Raw genomic sequence first — 21,868 nt, 5'->3', positions numbered from 1 at the left:
GGTCTGTTCAAGTAACATGAGCACATTAACTTAAGCATATGAGAAGCCTGGGGAGTTTGAGAAGTGAGCTCAAAATGATTTAGTCCACGGCTACACCCCGAGCCGGGTAGCAAAGTAGAATGTTTTCATCCTCTGTGACACATTAGACATAAATGTTCCAGCTCATCAGCTTTGTGTCTATTGTATTGTTGCTTTACAGGCCGAATGCTGTTATTTTAATCAGGTCAGAAGGGGAAAGGATGGATCGTCACACCTTGATTGCATGTGTCCAAAATGTCAAAGCATCTTCTCACGCTGAAGAGGAAAACCGCATTTAGCTGTCAGCTCATTGTTTGTCACGTGTCACAATGTTCTGATGGGTGTAAGCCGTAGTTAGCGAAGCGAAAACACGTCGACAGCCTTCAAAGTACCGTCACAGGGGTTTAGAGAAGAGGCCGCTGTGGAAAATACTCAAGATACGTTTAGTGGTACGAACGTCAATATGTTAAATCAGACTTAAAATACCTTGATTTATGGGGAGCTTGTTTCACAAGAAAAACTTTCACCAACTGTGTCCCCACAAGGAAGCACTCACAGATCCACCTAACACACACCTAATGGCTCGGCAGGATTCTTAGCTAATGCAGCACTCGCAATTAAAATATTTCATATTCAAGCCACATTCGCAAGAGTTCCCAGATGAGCTGCAAAGCTAAAGTGCATTTTATCTTCTTCAATGAAATAAATAAAGTGCATGTACTCTTGCTCTACATGAGATGGCATGGGAGGGACGTGAGGTCGACACCTGCTCAAAGCGCTGCTCTGTGGCATCGAAGCGACATTCACCATCTGCTTTTTCAGCTGGCTTTTTTTCGATTCGAGTCGAGTTTGTCTCACCCTCCGGCGATGTGGAATTTAAAGGCTGAAAAGCTCATCGAGATGAGCCACAAGTCCTCGGTCTCGACATAAAGGTAAAGGAGGGCAGGGAAAGGGGGAATAGTGCATATTAAATATAAATCAGGAATCGGAAAAATGCATTTTAAACATTTCCCCAAATACTAAAGTGTCAATCTGAAAGGGTTCAGGAGACCGATCTTAAACCAAAGAACCATTTCAGCAGAGGTTGTATTTTGGGTTACCATGAGGGTAAGAGGGACTGTGACCTTATACATTCATACCGAATTTGGATAGCGTTTTTATTACAGGCGAGTTGTGAGATCAGATACTATGAAATGGATAGAGCTATACCAAAATGAATAAAAGGAAAATTCCAATAAGCTAAAGTACCCTATGAAATAGAAGTGTCACCAGAGATAAACAGAAACCCGTTGGTCCATATCAGCTCCTGCAAAAACAAAAATATGGCTGTTCTAAAAAGAGTCTTAGTACCTTTAATACAGTTCAAGAAAAGGTCATTCTGGTATTTGGAAACTGATAAGAAAAGAGGGAAGGTGCATAGTATTTAGAGAAGAAGCTGGTGGTGAAATATAAAGCTCCTTTCGAATAATAAGCTAATAGTCAATAAACTGAAGTAAAGTTTAAAAAAATGCAGACTATTCAGGTTTTGGCTGAAAAGTTGTTTGGACATATTGAGAATCATTTAAAAGAGAAAACCAAGATATTATCCAAGACAATAATGTCCTTCATGAGCCACAAAGTTATGATCCTTTCTTATTTATTCATTCTATATTTCCATTGATTATTTTCATTGTTGATTCATCATTTTCTCAAAGTAGAAAATTGTCACATTTGGACCTTGTGTTGCAGCAATTAGGAGGCAGATCTCAATATCGCATTGATTTGTACTGGCTAATTTTCAAATTACCAAAATTATTTAGACGTAATTCCCATTTCCAAGTGTTGAAAATAATGCAATAATTACCCCAAATTAAGAATAGGGAAAAACAATGTAAGTGCTTACTTAGCCAATAAAGCTTGTTGGGATTCTAGTGAGCATAAATAAATCATCATAAAAAAGAACCGGCTAGCTCACGGATGCAAGAGATGAAAGTTTGAGCTGAAACATAAAACTCAAGGTCTTAGCTGACTGCATTTTGTACTCTCTACTTTCTGGAAGCGGGTCCTTTGTTGCCACATGATGATCCTTGCGATCCCGAGTAACCGTGGCAACTCATGGCAACTCATTAGTAGAAAGGTTTTTTCTTAGTAATACAGAGAATAAAAAACTGGACATTAGTGGTTTCTGTGCATTATATCAGAGCTTTGAACCAGATTTTGAATCAGATTGATGAATATGAGCTGGAAGTTTCATAATAATTCAAATTATTACCATTCCTTGATAACCGAGCATGTGAAATGATCCAAAGCTCCAAAGTTCATTCCGTAACGTTTGCAGCTACAGTAATTCTCTGTTAAGACCAATTTTCTTTGCGGTATTCATTTCAGCCAAATTTACTCATTCCAATGTTTTCATGGCGAGAGCAATTTCCTGGAAGCACAAAGTAAACGAGCTCTGCTCCAAAGCTGTTAGTACAGCCTCAAAGTAGGAGGACAACGCATCAGTGCTGTGAAATCCTCTTTATCGTGAACATTCATTGGAGCCCAACAGAGAAACGTCCTCCATCGCTTGTAGAGTGTTTGAATTGTTCAGCGTAGTTTGTCACATGTTGTAAAGATCACTGGAGTCAATTCAAGCTTGTGTGTAATGTTAAATAATGAACATGTAATCTGTCAGGAATTTAACAACTTGTCCTTCATCATAAAAGTTATTGCATGAATTTACATGAATTTCTCTCTAAATGTTTGAAAAAGTAACATTTGAATATTGTCGTGCTGGTTTTTTTCATATGATAATGCAAAATGTACCAAAACTGCGCAGGATTTTAGAACGTGCGACATTTTACAAACGGCGCCCCATACCATCAAAACCAGAAACTCTTGGTATGTAGGTTTTACAAAACAAGTGCTTATTGTCATATGTATGAAGGTAGATTTGTGTCTTTATTATGCAAACCAAAAAACATGTTTTGAGAGTAAATTTCTTACATTGCAAGCAAGTGAAGTTTGTAAGTAAAAATATATAAATTAAGAAAGAATTATTTGTTAGTTTTGCTTATGAAACTATTGTTTTTGCTCTCAAAACAATAACCTTTGGTCTCAAAACAAAAACTTTTGGTCTCGAAACAAAAACTCTTTGGTCTTGGATCCAAAACCTGATAGTAGTGCAAATAGGACTCGACATGGATTCACAAATTAAAATTCCAGCCTTAGACATAATACTTTACCCCGAAGGGAAATGTTCCCCGTTAAGACCTTCTGTCGGAGCTCAGGAGGGGAACCAGGGACTTGAGTTATTAGAGAAATGAAGGGAGAGAGAATTATAACATTGCCCTCGGGAGACCATTCAGTAAGAGTTTGAAGCCATGTGGAGACCTGAAAGATGTTCTCCCATTAAATAAATGAAGGAGAACAACGTAAGCCACCTAGAGATGTGAGAACAGATACTACTCAAAGACCACTGACTGAGGTGTCACCACTAGTGCTGGACAGCTTTATTCTGCTGAAGATATACTAACAGTTTCCCTGCACAGAGTTAAGAAAAATAAGATCATGGATTTGTAACTTTACAAAGAAATGCACATGGAAATGAAAACCTGGTGTGAAATAAGAGATAAATACAGAACAGATTTTTTTTAATGTGAGAGGACAGATCCCAGTTAAAAACATGCAGATGGTTGCTAGCCCTCCAAGTGTTGCTAGCCCTACATTTGAAAAGGACACGTAGACCCCCGTGAGGCGGATTTTGTGTGATTCACTAAATACATCATGGCCTGTAAAACACTTTTTTTAAGCTCTCAAAGATGTATTCATGGGCAACATACAGTATATCATACGACCAAAGCTAAATCTCCCCAAGCTGCAGCCACCGTGATGTACTAAAAACAGAAGCTTTATTGGACACCAATCAATAACCTTATTAATAACTTCACTTCAAAGTAGGACACCCCCCTTTGACATGACTATCCACCTGGAGTTTGATTGCATCCAGTCATTTCATTCATCATCTACAGAGCCTCGCGTGATCGATTTCACAGACTCAAACCTTCTGCCTCTGACGCGTTTGTTCGGCGATTGAAGCCCATAAAGTTTCACTAAGTGACATCGACGGCGGGCTCCGCGTCTCATGAATCACAGCTGCTCGTTGCCGTAGTGGATTTATTCATGCAGGCGCCTTTTAACCCAACGCCAAGCAGCCAGCCATCCATCCATCCATCCATGGCACGCGGCTTCCAATGTGAGCTATGAATTAGGAATCGGACTATTCACAACCGCTTGTTAATGTCTGGGCCGGAATTCTCCCGTTAACCTTTACAGTCAGCTGATCCAAACAGAAGAAGCTCACCGCTTGGTTATGTCTCGGTATCAGCGGGCACATCTTCCCAGCTCTTCATCTGTGCTATTTAACAACTATTAAAAGACAACCGGCCATCGATTTTCTTGGACCCTTCTCTGGTAGTTACTGGAGTATTGCTCTCTGTCTCTGACTGTCGTTTTCAAGGATATTGGTGTAATGCTTCGGGACTGTGGCTGAATAATGTAATGTCAATTTAAGACACTGAGGAACTACATGTAGATGATGTCATACCTAACAGCAAGGTATTACGTTATGTCCCCGGAACTTATTTAGAACCATGCATACACGTTTTATTGGTAAAACTCAACCAAATAAGTTGGAAGGTTTTGGTTTAATTCATTTAAATGCATAGAAAACAGAGCCTTTTCCTTTAGTTGATCAATCATGTTTGCGTCTCGCATCAATGAAGATATTTCATGCTGCAACAGATCTAAAGTTAATGAAATCTAAAAGAAATGGGATGGACAAACTGTCCAGTCTCCATTCACTTTTAAAGAGTATTCCCATTATTCACAACTTGTTTCACTAAGCATGCAGGCTCATTACCTACATCGTCATATTCATCCACTTCAAGCCACGCGTTTAAGAAACTATTAAATTGAAAACACCATCAAATCTCTGCACTGTCTTGACATTCAAGACCCCAATGGTTCTATTTGGAGTTTTCTGTTGATTTCATTTGCAGAGTAAATGTGAGTGCAAGTGTGCTGATGCTTATATAATGACAGAGGATCATTTTCCTTGGAGTAATGCATTCAGCATGAACGTTACGCATCCCCGATGGTTTGCCTCTTAATGGGTCTCGTCCTCACTGCAGCCTGAGCTTTTGTTTGCACGGTAACTCATGAATATTCCAACCTCATGGTGTCCATGCAAAACCAGGCAACATAATCCAGTTTACGTCGAGCGTGGTATTAATAACCACACGTCATCGTTAATCATTTTTATCTCTAATATGTAGCCACTTTTAATTGATAACAACCTCATTAAAACGCAGCCCATATGCAATTTAATTAGTCCTGTATATTCACTCAGGGAGGAGAACATTTTCAACCCGGGCTACTGCCTTTGTTCTCCCATGTGTGAAGGCTAAAAGCCATCAGGCGCACTGCTGCAGAATGATCGGAGAGGGGAGAAGGTACGAGTGAAGCCAGATTTCCTAAATGAAGCCAATCCATTCAAATTTAGGCTTTTTGGAGGGATTAGTAATGCAGTCTAATTATGAAAAATTAAAAAAAAACTATAGTTTGTGATCAATCAAGTAAGAAATGTGCGTGTGGGCATTTTTTGAACAGCAACTTATTTCAGCCGCAAATAAACGTCCCCTTTGTACCAACCAGATGTCACAAGGTGGATTCCTGTCAGTCACTAAATGTAAGCGCAGAGTAAAAACCACACGGGTCCAAAAGCACTTTTATTCCAACGGTGGACAGCCAATACGTGCGCATGGATGACAAATGTCACGAGGACTAGCTAGTTTTCACGACTCTTCTGCTTTATTAGAACTTTGACAGGACAGTCAGCAGGGAGCCGGCCAGCACGACACAGAAGGCCAAGGTGAAGATTAAACCGTTGACCAGCCCCTGAGAGGGAAAAAAAACAAGCTCAGTGCTCAGATGATTGCTACGGGTTGTTCTTCAGGGAAATTCAGTCGGAGAACCCGGTTTCCCCATTTCTGCTGCTCAAGTCATGTCCTCCTTGGTAAACTGTTAGAGCCAATTCTCAAAGTCTAAATTAGATCTAGATGGCACTTACCTTGATCTCCTTAAACACCAAGGTTCCCCACAGAGCTGAAACCAGACCGTATCCCTACAGTGAAGAAACAGCATTAGAGCACAACGCAATGCTTTAGTCAGCATTGATACATTGTTACACACCAACATCCAGCTATTGGTTGAATAATTAGGTGAGACAGGTATTTATCGCTGACTCCACATCTCGTCTCTTCTGAACACATCAGGGAGAAGACGGAGTGCAAACCAAACAGCCTAAAACCATTTTCTGTTCCAGCCGCAGTATACTGATCAATGAGTTTATCAAAGCTAAAAGTAGATTTTACGCTTCCTCTTTTGTATCCAGAGTGACGGACCGCAACGCGTTCGAGAATCTTCCCCTTTGGAGAAAACTCCCAGAATCCACCCAGCTGTCAATCTGCATGGACACAATGGCTACTGTGAATTCTCTTTAATCGGGATACCGTTGTCAACGTTGCTTTAAGAGGCGAGGACACATTCATCTTTACATAAGCTTATTTTAAAGAATGCATTTTATTTGGCCAGTTTTAAAATCCAACTATTTGCATTTTGTGGAGGATTGGAACAACGCATAAAGTCCGGCTGCAATTAAAATGTCCGTCTCTCCTTGTGATATCGAGGGCGTCGATACAGAAAAGCTTACGGAGTGGAAGAATACAACTTTCTCATAAAAGCATCACTATAAATGAAATGCTGTGGAATTGTAGACCGTTTTGTTACTTAAAATAACCCAACGGTAAAAGAAAAGATTCATCATCTTGGGATCTAATTAATCCATTAGCTCTCAGTGTAGATACAATGGATAGAGGTGCTGGTCAGATGGTCAATAGTTTTTTATCTGGAGGCAGTTTCAATCAAGGCGTCATCAGATGGTTTCTTTGCAGTGACGGCACACTGTGGAAATGAGCCAGCCCTTAATGGGATACATCGCCTGTCAAACTCCTCGGGGAAGATAGTCACAAGCGCGAGAAAAGGCATCGGTGTCATTAAATACTGTGCAACTGATGCTTTGGCAACATCTAAAGCCTTTAGGAGCTTTCATTGTGGTTTTGAACGATGTGTTGCCTCACACACAATTAAGATTTCACAGCTCATTAAGCTTTAAGGGCTCAATGTACTTACTGCTCTGACAATAGGAAAGGTGATAACCGCACTCAGGTATTTACTGGCCAGGAACCAACAGTATGTGGCCAATGCCCACATCAGTCCAGATAAGATACCTGAGGAGCACAGACAGGAGATTGTTCAATTGTAAATGCAGCAGCAGATAATAATAATAATAATAATAAGTTCACAATAAACAGGTACATATATTTAAATAGAAAGTCAAACCAGATGTAATGAATTAAAATGTAGATTTGGGGCTGGTTGGGGACAGGTTTACTCACAGTAAACACATGATCCAACCATCCCCATGGTGTTGAGAGAAAAAAAAAAAAAAAAAAAAAAAGATATATACAGGACTGTCTCAGAAAATTAGAATATTGTGATAAAGTTCTTTATTTTCTGTAATGCAATTAAAAAAAACAAAAATGTCATGCATTCTGGATTCATTACAAATCAACTGAAATATTGCAAGCCTTTTATTTTTTTAATATTGCTGATTATGGCTTACAGCTTAAGAAAACTCAAATATCCTATCTCTAAATATTAGAATATTTCCTCAGACCAAGTAAAAAAAAAGATTTATAACAGCAAAACAAAATCAAGCATTTGAAAATGTCCATTAATGCACTCAGTACTTGGTTGGGAATCCTTTTGCACGGATTACTGCATCAATGCGGCGTGGCATGGAGGCAATCAGCCTGTGGCATTGCTGAGGTTTTATGGATAGCCAGGATGCTTCAATAGCGGCCTTTAGCTCATTTGCATTGTTGGGTCTGGCGTCTTTGAGCTTCTTCTTCACAATACCCCACAAATTCTCTATGGGGTTCAGGTCAGGGGAATTGGCAGGCCAATCGAGGACAGTAATGCCATGGTCAGTACACCAGTTACTGGTGGTTTTGGCACTGTGGGCAGGTGCCAGATCATGCTGGAAAATGAAATCCTCATCTCCATAGAGCTTTTCAGCAGACGGAAGCATGTAGTGCTCTAAAATCTCTTGGTACACAGCTGCATTTACTCTGGACTTGATGAAACACAGTGGACCAACACCAGCAGCTGACATGGCTCCCCAAACCATCACTGACTGTGGGAACTTCACACTGGATTTCAAGCAACATGGATTTTGCTCCTCTCCAGCCTTTCTCCAGACTCTGGCGCCTTGACTTCCAAATGAAATACAACACTTGCTTTCGTCTGAAAAGAGGACTTTGGACCAATATGCAACTGTCCAGTGCTTCTTTTCCATAGCCCAAGTCAGACGCTTCTTCCGTTGTCTTGAGTTCAGAAGTGGCTTGACCATGGGAATACGGCTATTGTAGCCCATTTCCCGGACACGTCTGTGAACAGTGGCTTTTGATACCTGGACTCCAGCTTCAGTCCACTGTCTTTGAAGCTCCCCCAAATTCTGGAAGCGACTCTTCTTCACAATGCTGTTAAGGCTGCGCTCATCTCTCTTGGTTGTGCAGCGTTTCCTGCCACATTTCCCCCTTCCAACAGACTTTTTGTGGATGTGCTTTGAAACTGCACTCTGTGAACAGCTTGCTCTTTGAGAAATTTCTTTTTGTGTCTTACCCTCCTGATGGAGGGTGTCAATGATGGTCCTCTGGACAGCAGTCAGATCAGCAGTCTTCCCCATACTTGGGATTTAGTTTACTGAACAAAGCTGAGTGTTTTTCAAGGCTCAGGAAACCTTTGCAGGTGTTTCGAGTTAATTAGACGATTCAAGTGATTAGTTGAATACCCTACTAGTATACTTTTTCATAATATTCTAATATTTAGAGATAGGATATTTGAGTTTTCTTAAGCTGTAAGCCATAATCAGCAATATTAAAAGAATAAAAGGCTTGCAATATTTCAGTTGATTTGTAATGAATCCAGAATGCATGACGTTTTTTTTTTTTAATTGCATTACAGAAAATAAAGAACTTTATCACAATATTCTAATTTTCTGAGACAGTCCTGTATATATATAAACTCCTCGTTAGGGGGATACTTTTTGCATTGATCCTAGTTGTTCCCGGGAACCATTAGCACGACTCAGTCGAGCTCAGTTGCAATGAATTCTCTCAGGGTGAAACGGGAAAACATTTTACCGACTGAAGGAGTCTTCTGTAGCATGAATGATGAATATGGAATATGGTGATTACGTGTGGAATACCTGGTAGGATGACTCTGGAGTACACCCTGGGCCTGTTATTCATGGCAGCACAGTAGATGGCAAAGTACACCGTGCTCGCAACAAAAATTCCAGAGCACTGTGCATGAATATAGTCCAGGTCTGTGAAGAAGTTGCAATAAGAATTTGTAGCTTTGTGCTTATTTTTCTACTGTCATGCAACAACTAAAAATAAAAATAAAGTCACTATCATCCCATTGCTGTGGAGAGGTCAATGCTCACAACGTTAAAGCTTGAGTAAATACCTCATTAAAGAGTGAGGTCAGTCATTGACCCTTACAACGTACCGTAATCACTGGCTCCATGGAACATGCTGTCACCGCGAGAGGAATGGCTCTTAATGTAGAGAATGGGCGCAAAGGAGGACCCGTACATCAGGCCCGACATCACAGCCAGCAGGCAGCCTCTGAGGGACGAGGGAGGGACAGCGAGGACGGATTATGGACACAGCGTTGAACTTCTAATCGCCAAACTTTACCAACGCATGCCAAATCAATGCAGAAAATGTGCACGGTATTTCTATGAATGCGCCTATGAAATGTGTAGCAAGCATATTTAAAAGTCAATAAGTGAGACACACTTGCATAACCTTTAAAAAAAAAAAAAAAAGGTCCATCACATTATTTATTTCCTTCATTTAATGAGTTTTATTTATTGATCCCTTCATAATTGTAAAATAGATTTTGTAATAAGTTAGAAGGTCCAACTGTACATTCACTCAAAAAGACAAATCCCACCACACATTTCATTTCAATCCAAAGCCCTCTGATTACCTGTCATTTCATATTCTATTCTTGTTCCTATGCAGAACCTTTTGATTGATTACTAATCCATCTCAGAGCAAACTTTGGTAGTATGTGTGTGTGTGTGCGCTTGTAGCTCGCAAGACCAATAAATCCAACTTTTTGCGCGTTGAACTCACACAAAACGCCTGGTCCTCGGTCCGATGACGTCCATCCAGAATTCTGAGGAACTTTGACCATAGCTGCAGGAATTGGACCTCTGCAGGAAAGGAAATAAAGTCATGTTGTCGGCACCATCAGAACAAACACAAAAAAAAAAAACATCAAGTGGCATGAATTGATTGTCCTTTGAACAAAATTGCTAATTTATGTTGGTTTGAGTGAAGTCAGCAATGACAAAAGAATCGTTGTACTCACTCTGTCAAGAAGCAAAGGAATCGATTCAGAGTTAGGATGCAGCGCCACGTCCGCCTTCACAAAGAAGAACAGCAGGCCACTGGAACAAACAAAGGGCGGATCGGGCATCCAGAAAAGGACTCAAAAAGGAGAAGGCAGATGGCACAGGTTACCTGAGCAGACACAAGCCGGCGCCACAATAATTTAACATTGGCCTGGGAACATCGTCGGGACTTCCGAACCAGCCAAACCTGTGAAAGGCAGTCGGTTTCTTGTAACAACGCGTTCACACTTGATCCAAACCCCCCCCCCCCCCCCAAAAAAAAAACCAGTACAGCATTTATGGAGAAAGCACGCTCCTCAGTCACCGCTTACATCCACTCGTGTGACTGACATTCGCAAAGTTTTACTGCACATGAAAACCAAACAGTCTGACTACCTGTGAACTCTGATCAAACGGTGAAACTAGGCATCAACTCGGATTAAATATTCTGTTAGTGCATTTACTTTCATGAAACATGCTGTGCGATTAAAAAAGGTTGATGTTTAGCCAAGCTGTACCTCGTCCGCATGCACCAAGGAGCCTTCTGTTTGATCAGAGTTTACAGGCTCCACGAGCTGATTGACAGCTGCGATGAGACTGCTCTTCTGGAAGTATCACAGAATCTCCTTGTTAAAGATAGTCAACCGCTAAAGACAGTAATGCGCCTCACCTGGAACTGGCCCAGCCGATCAACAAACTTGAAGAGCCCCAAATCACGCTCCCGAGGCCCAGGCCTATCGCTTTGACAACTGGAACCGCTGCTATATTCCCTGTCGATGCCATGGGAGAAAATGTTAACACGTGCTTCTCAAGTGAGGAGAAGGTCGGTCGAATAAGCAGTGCCAAAGATGGGTTTTCAGTCGAATGCACGGTTCAGCTATGAATGCACAACAAGAGTTGCACAAAAGTGGGACTAAAAAAGGGTCTGCAAAGATCAGCATCCCACAGAAACTTGTTTTAAGATGGATTTTTTAATTAAGAGGTTCTTGCTCCAATGAGATCGACCCACGTCAACAACAGCACAAGCTACTCGGGGGTTGGTGATCTGCTTGACAAGAGGTCACCTGTAGCCCAGATGGCACCTCCAACCATCACAAAAGGGTAAAATTTGGGCGACTGGAGTATCAAGTCCACAACCATAGATGCGATCCATATTGATGCACAGTACACCCACTGGAAGAACATGCCTGGAACACAACGCAGACACATTATCACAATAGGCCACGAAAACACCAGCAGGTCACATGGTCAACGTCTCCACAGAAATACATTTTGAGAACAATTACCATCGCCGGTCTCTATTCTTTTTATTGGAACCAAGTTGCTTCCGTACAACAGCGAAGCAACCACATTAGCAGCGATTCCATAGCCCACGTTGGTCATGTTGGTGGAGTTGATGCTGAACCCAGATGTTTCCAAGTCGCCAGCACTGACATTATCACCCAGCGGCACAGCTGGAAGAATTTTAAAGCAAAACAAAAAACAAAACAAAAAAATCCAGCATTGTTGTTTTTGGCCCAACACAGCAGCTTCCCACTCACACACACACTGATCCCATACCTTCACCAGCAGAAGGTTCAGCGCGACGGCAGCTCACCGCCAGCAACGTGGCAACAAATAAAAGCAGAGGTGCGCGTTTTGCTTCATGCATATTAAAATAAATGTTTGCTTTTCTTACAAGGCGGCTGGTGCACAGTGTTAAAAGCAGCTCGAGGGGGGTCAGCGGTGGGGGAGGAGTGACACTCGGCCAGGTGCTGCCAATTATCCAATCACTCAATGTGACGCGTGGCGGCGGCAGTGCAGACAAAATAACCGGGAGTCTTCTGTGCCTCACGTCACAGTGGAATCACAGGTTGCGGGTCGAATGAGGGGATAATATTAAATGTGATGAGGTGCGGGTATTTCACCTATTTCACCTATTTCAAAAATAGGAAATAATGCCAATTTGGTTGTTTTAAGTTCAAAATTGTGGGAGGTGACTATATAGGTGCATTTACTCCAGTGCTGTTCTATTTTGAATTTGAAGTAAAATATAGATCTAATGTATGATGTGAGCTACATATCATGTCGGAATTATTGGACATTCTGCACACCGAATTTAATGGCTACTTAAATGCTAACGAAATGTTTGGTATTTTTATACTGTATTGATACTTTTACGTAATGGGACTGAATACTTCGTGCACCTCTGCATGTCTACAGACTAATTAGCCTGACTGGGGAGGACAGCACTGGACATCAGTCTTCATGGGGCAGAACACAACAAAATATTTTTAGAAACGTTGTTATTTGGATCAGGAAATCCTGTAATGGGAACCTCCAGCCTTCACTTCCTTTACTCAAGAGGACCTATTATTTTCCATTTTTTAACTGTTTCCTTTTCACGTTTCTTTACCCTTCAATTCTGTTATATTCTAAATTGTAGTCTCTCATTTAGAATAAAGTACCAGCAGATGTCGCCTAAAACGTGTTATCGCCTCAAATTTCAATAATGGCATTCACCTGAAATCTCATACAATATCAACTATGGAGTCAAATGTGCGTTAGACCATTATCCGTGTGGCATTCCGCTTTGGCTACGATTCATACCATTGGAGATTGGAATGGAACAGCCTGGAGATGGAGGCTGCTTCATTCTGTCCATCCCCTAAATGCGATCGTGGCCACAAACCCTCCCATCCAAAAGGAGTTCTGGGAGCTCCGCGCTCCTCCCAGGTTTGAGTTTGACTCAACAAAGACTGCCAACCATGAAAATAACATAAATTCTAATGGGGAAGTCTCTTTTACGCTGTCTGTTACTCCCTTGTGTGAGACTGAGCTTTAGCCTCCGGAGATGCGCTCTTCCCAACAGGACTTTGATCATCGCGGGCGCGTGCGTGCTTTATTTGTTGGTGTTGGTTTCACAACTCGGACGCTCGCGGCAGCTCCGGCACGAAATGACTGAGAGAGAGAAGTACCGGCACACCCGTGGATTGTATAATCTGGATATTACAGCCTCTGAGGATTTTAAGACCGGAGCGAGCTTTGCGCTCCCGACACGCTCCAACGTGGTGTACATAACGCTGAGGACCAAACGCGCAAAACCGGCACACATCCGGGGCACCATCAGACCCAAACTGAGGAGAAAGGCGAGGAGGAATCAGGATGAAGCTCGTGCTCATTTTTCGCGGAGCAAACTAGGCCCTTTGGAGAGGGACGCTGGCCAAACTAAGCGCCACTTTGCCTCCAACGCCTCGCGGGGGGAAACCGGGGACGTGATTCACAAATCTTTGGAAGTAATTCGTGCATCTCTCCCGGACGCACAGGCAGACTCTCCCGTCAGCTCCATACGGATCTACAGCCAGAAGGCACCGCCCTGGCTGAGCGCACGGGACGTGGAGGCCATGCGCTTTCTGGCGGATGCCAAAGTTTTGCGCGTCAAAGAAGTTCCTCGCGCAGACTCTCCGTCACTTCTGGTCTTCGAGGGCGAGAGGAGCGTTTCAAAGACGGACCTGAAACGGGTTCGACCGTGGACCAGTGCGTGTGGAGGGCAGTGTGGAGTCATCAGCAGCCCCGTGGACGCCACGGAGGTCTTTGCTTTTCACCTGGACAGGGTGCTCGGGCTCAACAGGACATTGCCAGCCGTGAGCAGACGGTTTAACTTCTTACATGGTACGTCCACACAGGCACCAGGACAAAGTATCATACCTGCTGACTGAAGCAAAGAGATACGTTTATTTTTTATATAGGAGAATGAATGTCACTTCCTAACGTTTTGAATGCATTCTGCAGGTAAAACCAGACTTGTGTAGAAGGTGTTGTTACCCTTTGGGGCTGAATTCCAGGGAAAAATGAAAAGAAAGATCCTTTAAATCAGGTGCTGTGGCGTCCAGTGATGAGAGAGAATCAGTAACTAACATATGAGTCGAAATATTCAAGGCCAAACGTGGCAATAAACAATAAGAATTTTATGGTGTTTATTCAAACTTCTTTTATAACTTTGGGAAGCATTAATCTGAACCCAAGTCCACTTTTGTTTACACATTATTCTATCTTTAACTTAAATCTGTGTTTAAACCTGCAAAGGAAACAAGGAAATCATATGTTTTCCACTGTGCCTCAGATAAGTCTGATATTTTTAGTGATTTCTTCACTCCACCCCAACATCTAAAATCCATATCTTGTCATCTTACTTGTAGTGCTCTCCTCGTGAATTATAGTTTAAAGATTCAAACTGATGAGATTCTATGGAATTACACAGCACTCTAGATTTAGACTTCATGGGCCGGTTACTAAAGATAACCCACAGAGTGTGAGCAGCTTCATGCAGGATACCAACTGATCATGAATTAAAAAGCATAAAAATGGTCCCAGAGACTAAAGAGTTTCGGCAACTCGTCCATGTAATCCTTCTGTCCGTGAACCTGCAGACGGCCAGCCCTGTCCAGTGGGGTCGTGGGACGCATCCCTCGTCCCAGAAGGCCTCGCTGCGGGCCGGTCCACCGTGAGGTTAACGTGGGCGGAGTACCAGCTCTCCCTGAAGCAGAGATGCTGGCACAATAACATCCGCCCAAAGTCGGACTCCGGCTGCTCGCCAGTTCATCACCTCGAGTGGAGCAAGCTGGCTCTGTTCGACTTCCTGTTGCAGGTAACGGAAGCTGCTTCCAGATGAAAACTGGGCGCGGTAACGAAACACTGATTTATGAATTCAACAATTCTTCGATAGTGAACAAACGTTTTTTTTTAGCATCTTTTCTGTCCTTGCAGTTGCACAACTTTTTTAGCAAATTCCAAAAATGCTTTGTAGATGCATTTCTCCAGAACAATTTTTTTAGTGAATACAATAAAGTCTTTTACATTTGCTTTTTCTTCAGAGTGGGATGAATTTTGAACAATTCTTAGGAGACATTTTCTCAAAGCCAAAATCTGATGAGCGTTCCAGGAAACAACAATCTGTCTTGCGAAAAAACGATGTTTGCAAAATTCATTAAAATTCCAGTGCAATCTTCAAGTCAAAAAATGAACAACGTTTTATGTTCAAAATGAAAATATACACTTAAAAATGACAATGGTTTTGGATGAAGACATTTAAAGTCTATTACCATGGACACAAGGTTAGGGGCGGGGTTACAATTGTATTTCATTGACAGGTAGGGGGTGTTTCAGCCACTATTTAATGCCCCTGTGGATGCTCGTCAGCCGGAGTTAGTGAGTGGAACTAAATCCTGTCTCCCAAAGTCCCACCTGAAATCTACGAGTGACGTCTTTTCCTTGTTTTTTCCTGAGAGAGTGCCGCAGGGGTGGAATCCTACCGGGATTGTGGGTTCCCAGTCCTTGGTGAGGAAGGAGGGGTAATAGATTAAGAGGGATATTTATAACTAATCAAATGATTAGTGATCAGGACAAAGACACGCTGGAGAAAAAAAAGCCTCAATGGATGTGTCGGAGAATTGCAGATATGAAGAAATATGCACCTTCTCCCCCAGATTCACAAGCGCCTGGATCCGAGTTGCTGCGGATTCAGGCCCCGGCGGGACGACGTGTGCGTGCAGCTCGGCCGCAAAGCTGAATGCGGGGACCAGAATCACATGCAACTGCCCACCATCATCCACAAGGGTCACGACCCCAGACACCTGGTCTTCACCGACAACCAGGGGTTCTTCGACCGCAACGAGGACAACCTGGACTTCAGGCTGCTGGAGGGCATCAAAGAGTAAGTTTGGATCACAAGAGAAAACTAAACATAGGTGACCAATAATGATATCTGAAAGAATTGTGCCAAACCTCAGCAATGCTTGTTCAGCCACTTCTAGCCTTCTAACACTGTTTAGATCATTTTCAACTTAATAATCTTACAAAAGATGTTTGGATTTGGTTAAACGGAGTAAATCAATGTTCTTGCATACTTAACAGGGGGGGGGGGGAGGAACTAGTGATCAAATCTGTGGCCTATACTATACTATAACACGGGTAGATGAAATCCAGCGCTTTGATTGGTTGAGTCACAGGGGGTCTATTATTCAGCGATAATATACTACAGTTGCTGTTCACGTTGACCCCATTGTTCCATATCACTGCGCACTCAAAGTAAAACTGTAGCTGACATTTTAGCTCTTAGCTTGGTGGCGATTGCCGGAAACCCCCGGAAATCCCGCAAATTATCGTTTTGAGGCAATGCGAGAATTCACAACCGGGCAATTACGGTGGACGTCATGAACGATGTGAATGAATGAGATGGTGCGCGACCCGATGCTGTTTACATGCACGTTGGGGGACAATTTCTTCTCTAGACTGATGAAATGTGATTCAAAACGTTTGATGGCTACACCTATTTTGTGCTGAAAGGCAGCTATTTACATAATTTCGCTGGTAACCGTGTTATAAAAGCAATAAGGTACTTGAGGCAGTACTTTATCTTCAATAATGTAACTGTTCGCGGGCTGCCTTTGGAGTTGATAGGCAGGATACCCGTCATAGAAGCACCGCTTCGCCCATTTAGAACCCATCGAACTGTTTCTGCTCCTGAAACTGAGAGTCCAGTTTGAATGGACTCTGGTTCTTCTCTGGTTCTCCCTGACTCCCTCCCTGTCTGTGCAGACTCCCGGAGCGGGCGGTGTTGGTGCTGAAGAACAGGAGGCTGAGGGAGAAGCTCCTCCAGTCTCTGTTCCTGGACCAGACCTACTGGGAGAGCCAAGGCGGCCGGCGGGGTGTCGACAAGCTCATCGATGTGGTTGAGAGGCGGGCCAAGGTCCTCCTCACCTACATCGCTGCTCATGGGATCAAAAGCACCGCTATGAATGAGTGAAAAGAGTCAAGTCTCATTGAAAATTAACTGCTCGTCCATTTACAGGACACTAGACTCTGGAAGACAAACAACTCATCAGCTAGTATAATTTGACATTTTACATCAATTATCTCAAGAGCATGGCAACTAATGGGGTCAAGTTAAACTGGTCTTAATCTACCGTGGACCATGTCATTTTATCGGGTTAGGGTTATATTTGAGAAATTAACAAGATGATTGAATTGTAGATTTCTTTCTCCAAAGTTTATGTCTGAATGACAATTACCACATTGCTATTTGAGAACAATAAAAAGCCCACTAGAATTTGTCAGTTGCATAAAAGACTGAGAGACCCTATGGTTTGAAACCATCAAGCCAAAAACATTTCTTCCCTGAAAATATTCTTCCATTGTTGTGCAGAGAATATGCTGCAGTTCATACGTTCCCCCTCCTGAGGCCTTGTATTAAGTGGAATGCGCTCTGTGTATGACTGGAATGCACTGCAGGAATGACAGGAAGCTGTTGATTCGCTCTGGGTCACATATTAACTGACTTTTCCATATTCATTTGTTTTTAAATCTTGTGTTCATTTTGATACTTGATCTTTTTTTTTACAACAAGTCTTCATGAAGTTTTCATCACGACTGATAATCATGGTTATTTCATTATGGAAACTGCTTTGCATTGTGTCTGTACTTTATAAACTTAAGAACCTTAAAATGAGCCTGGTGGGTTTATTCTGTTTGAAATGTGCTGAAAGAAAAATGTTCATGTGTTTATTAACTTTTTCATCTTCAACCGTCAAATATTTCAGCTCTGATTTTACCAATTTGAGTGAAATGAGCACAGTTCTTAATTGTCGATTGCCAATTTTGGCTTATAGTGAGTTCACGTCACTTATCAGTCTCTTCGTAACTATAATTATAAAAAACATTTGCCACTTAATGTGTCTGAAATGACAAAGCCACCATCAAACAACGAGTTAATTACATACAATACACAAGTAAACAACAAGTGCGTGTGCAAAGATATATTGTGTTTTCATGTCTATTAAATATCTATCAAAGCATGAAATAGAAATAGTGTGTGCGTCCGACATGTGAGCTCTTCATGCGGTCGCACACATCGTGCTCTTGCAGGGCTCTGCAGGTTGTTTTCTTGTGTCCTTGCTTCACTTGACTTTGGTTTTTAACCCAAATGCCTTCATCCGAGCAGACTAAATAAAAAAAAGTAATTTGAAGAAATCCAGGGACCTAAATCCATGAAATTGTTGGCAAGAGGCAAATGACCAAGATGGCGGAGCAGCTATAGTTGCCCTAATGAGTTTGTATCACATGACGTTTGGCGTCAACAGATATCCGGGGAGCTAAGTCCCTCAAAGTGCACTGGCCAACAGAAGCGAGATTCTGGGGTACTATTTTATTTGGACGCGATCGCAGATGAAAACCTAAATAGTGCTAACTCTGTGTGTTAATGCTACGGTGAGGTGTGTCCTATCTTTGGTTCCATCTGTACAAAGGCCGGATGTGACGCCATCCGGTGGGGTTGCGTTTCCGTGAGACTCCATCTCCTCGGGCCAGCTGTCAAGCAGCCAGTGGAGACTTCAGCCAGTAGATTTAAAGCCCTGCGCCGCTGAAGGGACGTGGAATGACACCGGGCTCCCAAATGCTTTGGTTAAATCCGTGGTGAAAGGGTACAAATTAAAAAGGTTTTACTCTAAAGCTACTGAAATGAGGGAAAATACAGCGTTTGCAAATCATGTGACATCAGGCAGGCCATTTAAATGGAAATAGCTTTAAAGGCGGCACAGCGGTCTCCTCTGTCACAAAGTTTAGCTTAAAGAATGATTTGTGAAATTCTAAGAAGTACGGTTTCTCTTTTCTACGTGACAGGCCTGGCATTTTGATTCTTGTCCCTCCGCTTTTCTTCTTCTTCTTCCTTCAAATCAAGTTTTACATTTGAGCTCTTTTTTCCTGTTTCACAGGCAGTGAAACAAGTTGAGATCTTTGGGGAATGGCTTAACGTTTGGATGAGAATAGTTTGGGGCCGTTGTTCTCAGCTGTTCCCAGCTGGCTGCTGCCTGGTCACAGACAGAGGAGCTCCTTGTTCTCTTTAGCCTCAGCTGAAAAATCACTCTTTTACCATGATGTCACTGCTGCTACTGACCTTCAACGAACTCATGACACATAAAAATAAGAACAACAAGCAAACCATATGCCTGAGACTTACTTTTTTTTAATGGGATTTATTAATTGTGCTTTGACTTTGTTTTCTACGTTTTCCGTTCTTCTCGCAGCCCGTTGTTAGCATAAGGTGATCTTAAGCCAAATTTCAACTTCAGTTCGAAGAGAACATTTGACAGAATGTCAGCAAAGTACTTGTTCAGGAAACTTTGAGGTAGTCTTATATTACTACATATACTACCTTGTTCCAACCAAAACCTATTAATGGAAGTATGTGCAGCTAGCTATTTCCCCCACGCTAAGGTAAGCTAAGGTAAGCTAAGCTAACATACTGCTGACTACCAACTGACGAATATGAGAGAGATAGAGAGAAGACCCTCTCATCTAACAGAGACCAACAATAAGAAATATTTCCTCCTTTGAAATGTGTCACCTGTGCAAACACACGCAACCACAAACATCTCTTCTACCAAGAGTCTGTTTCAACAAACGCGGCACCTGGGTGGCCACCGCCAGGACGCCTCAGAGGACACGTTGCATGGGAACAGAGAAGCAGAGGGATTGTCTTTGGTCCCTGCCGCGTGGCCTCTGACTCTGACGGAGCAAGTTGTCTTTGCGCTGACAGCGAGAGACGTTCGAGAAGCACTAAACAGCAACAACTTCCTAAGATGAATGGAATAAATGAGTAATGTCTTTTTAGACGAGTAATGCAGGGACACTTTTATGCTGGCCTGAAAATGCCATCACAATTTTGAGAGAAATAAACTCAGCTGTTACTTCAAAATTCTTTTCAATCCTTTTTCAACTGCGACATGACCAGAAGACAACACTTTTGTGTCCTCAGGTTTAAAAAAAAAAACTTTAAAAGAATATTTCAGAGCAAAGCGGTTTGTTTCACCCTTATTCCAAACCATACAGCTGATTCTTTATGAGTAAATACGCTTTAAAGATTAAAACTACAGCTCCAGCTTGAGGCCCTGAAGGCTTTCTGTCAGGTAAGAATCCCACCGTGTGGAACAGTGTTGCCAGAGGCATTGTGGGGACACTTGGTAATCTTTAAAAGCTGATTTAATGAAAGCAGTGGGTTGAGAATAATTTCAACCCGAGAACTGACACACTTGGATTCCATGTGGAGGATTTTCATTTTTAAACTGCTTGAAAGTCTATGCTTTATGTGGAATGAGATATATTCCAAAGAGGTGAAGGTCAATAGCTCAAGGCTTCACTTTGACGGACCAAGATCAAGGTGAGCGAGCGGCTTCCCTTCGTACAGTGAGCTGTTTGATCACACCCAAGCACACCGACCTCAATATTTCACCACTGTACTTACATTCAAGATTTACATTTCATTTACATTTCTGATTCCTGGAGGTCTGAAAGGCCGTCAGCGGGGCCGATAGCGGTTAATCCCGAACGAGCAAATGCATTGGCTGAATTCCATTGTCCAGAAAAGCTTTTTACTTTTTTTCTGAATGAAGGGAAGATGAAGTGTTTGCAAATCATATTTCATCAGGCAGGATATTTCAATTTAAATACATTTAAAAGGCACTGCGCTGCAGTCTCCTTACCTTTGTAACAGCACTGTTTCCCTGATAGGAATAATAGTTTTTCATGATAATATACCACATGGTGTGTAGTCTCTCCTCAGAGTTTTACAGATCATGGCGGGAGAATAACCTTTCGAACCCAGGTTGAGTTGTCCAAAGGGATGAGAGACCTCGAGCCAAGCAGCTGGATTGGCATTTTAAACACTCAAAGGAGACATATGAGGCAATCAAACAGGTTTGGGCCTGGTTCTATATTTAGAGATTTTGTGAAACGAGAGGTGTGGCATGTGAACCACGCTGCAGACTCCGAATGAGACCCTTCCAGGATGAATGATGGGATGATTCAAGAACCTAACCAATGTGCCACATGACGGGAACATTGATGACTCCCTTTTTTCAGTAACCTGATTTAGAGACAAACATAATTACGTACAATCCTAATCACACAAGTGTCGTTCCGGTGCAAAGGGAAATGAGGACCGAGAAGAGGGGAAAAATGTCACTCCTTTAATTAGCTGACACGAGCGTGTGCAGTCACAGGCTGAAGGTGCGAACGGCCTAAAGAGAAAGACGACTAACATTCCTCAGCGTCTCCATTCCAGACTCGTCTATCTGAGGTCAAAACCTGGCTAAGCCTCTCTCGTGAGCTATAGAAAGATCTGAAGTGGCGGAGGAGGCTGTTAACGGTGTGTTATAAACGTGTGGGAATATCAGAGATTATATCCTTATATCTTCTCTGACCTTTTTGAACATAAAAACATGAACATTAAGTCCCTTATGACCCTCCAGGTCATGAATCCAAACT

The 21,868-nt window shown here is 42.3% G+C and overlaps 2 protein-coding genes across 2 annotated transcripts; one reads left to right on the top strand and one right to left on the bottom strand.

Moving 5' to 3' along the window:
- Positions 1-5,368: 5,368 nt before the first annotated feature.
- Positions 5,369-13,041, bottom strand: tmem144b (transmembrane protein 144b). Its single transcript, XM_037462641.2, has 12 exons — positions 12,131-13,041; positions 11,857-12,024; positions 11,635-11,757; positions 11,241-11,340; positions 10,701-10,778; positions 10,549-10,627; positions 10,311-10,390; positions 9,676-9,794; positions 9,371-9,490; positions 7,231-7,328; positions 6,110-6,163; positions 5,369-5,937 (listed from the first exon to the last, which is right to left on the bottom strand). Exons 1-12 carry the CDS (start codon positions 12,219-12,221, stop codon positions 5,854-5,856), a joined length of 1,194 nt encoding a protein of 397 aa, XP_037318538.2. The 5' UTR covers positions 12,222-13,041; the 3' UTR covers positions 5,369-5,853.
- Positions 13,042-13,097: 56 nt separating this feature from the next.
- On the top strand, positions 13,098-18,068 carry gask1b (golgi associated kinase 1B). Its single transcript, XM_037462640.2, has 4 exons — positions 13,098-14,221; positions 14,980-15,197; positions 16,036-16,262; positions 17,147-18,068. Exons 1-4 carry the CDS (start codon positions 13,339-13,341, stop codon positions 17,352-17,354), a joined length of 1,536 nt encoding a protein of 511 aa, XP_037318537.1. The 5' UTR covers positions 13,098-13,338; the 3' UTR covers positions 17,355-18,068.
- The last annotated feature ends 3,800 nt before the right edge of the window (positions 18,069-21,868 follow it).

The sequence above is a fragment of the Pungitius pungitius genome, chromosome 2 (genome assembly GCF_949316345.1).
Source record: "Pungitius pungitius chromosome 2, fPunPun2.1, whole genome shotgun sequence".
NCBI lineage: Eukaryota > Metazoa > Chordata > Actinopteri > Perciformes > Gasterosteidae > Pungitius > Pungitius pungitius.
Note: the sequence above shows the minus strand (reverse complement) of the source record. Positions and strands in the feature narration are given on the sequence as shown.

Coding starts and splice junctions, on each gene's coding strand:
- tmem144b (XM_037462641.2), bottom strand. CDS start 12,221: ATGCATGAAGCAAAACGCGCACCTCTGCTTTTATTTGTTGCCACGTTG. Junction 10,779..11,240: donor ATCGGCTGGGCCAGTTCCAG/GTGAGGCGCATT, acceptor TGCCTTTCACAG/GTTTGGCTGGTTCGGAAGTC. Junction 9,491..9,675: donor CCATGGAGCCAGTGATTACG/GTACGTTGTAAG, acceptor ACTTCTTCACAG/ACCTGGACTATATTCATGCA.
- gask1b (XM_037462640.2), top strand. CDS start 13,339: ATGGGGAAGTCTCTTTTACGCTGTCTGTTACTCCCTTGTGTGAGACTG. Junction 14,222..14,979: donor ACGGTTTAACTTCTTACATG/GTACGTCCACAC, acceptor GTGAACCTGCAG/ACGGCCAGCCCTGTCCAGTG. Junction 15,198..16,035: donor TGTTCGACTTCCTGTTGCAG/GTAACGGAAGCT, acceptor CTTCTCCCCCAG/ATTCACAAGCGCCTGGATCC.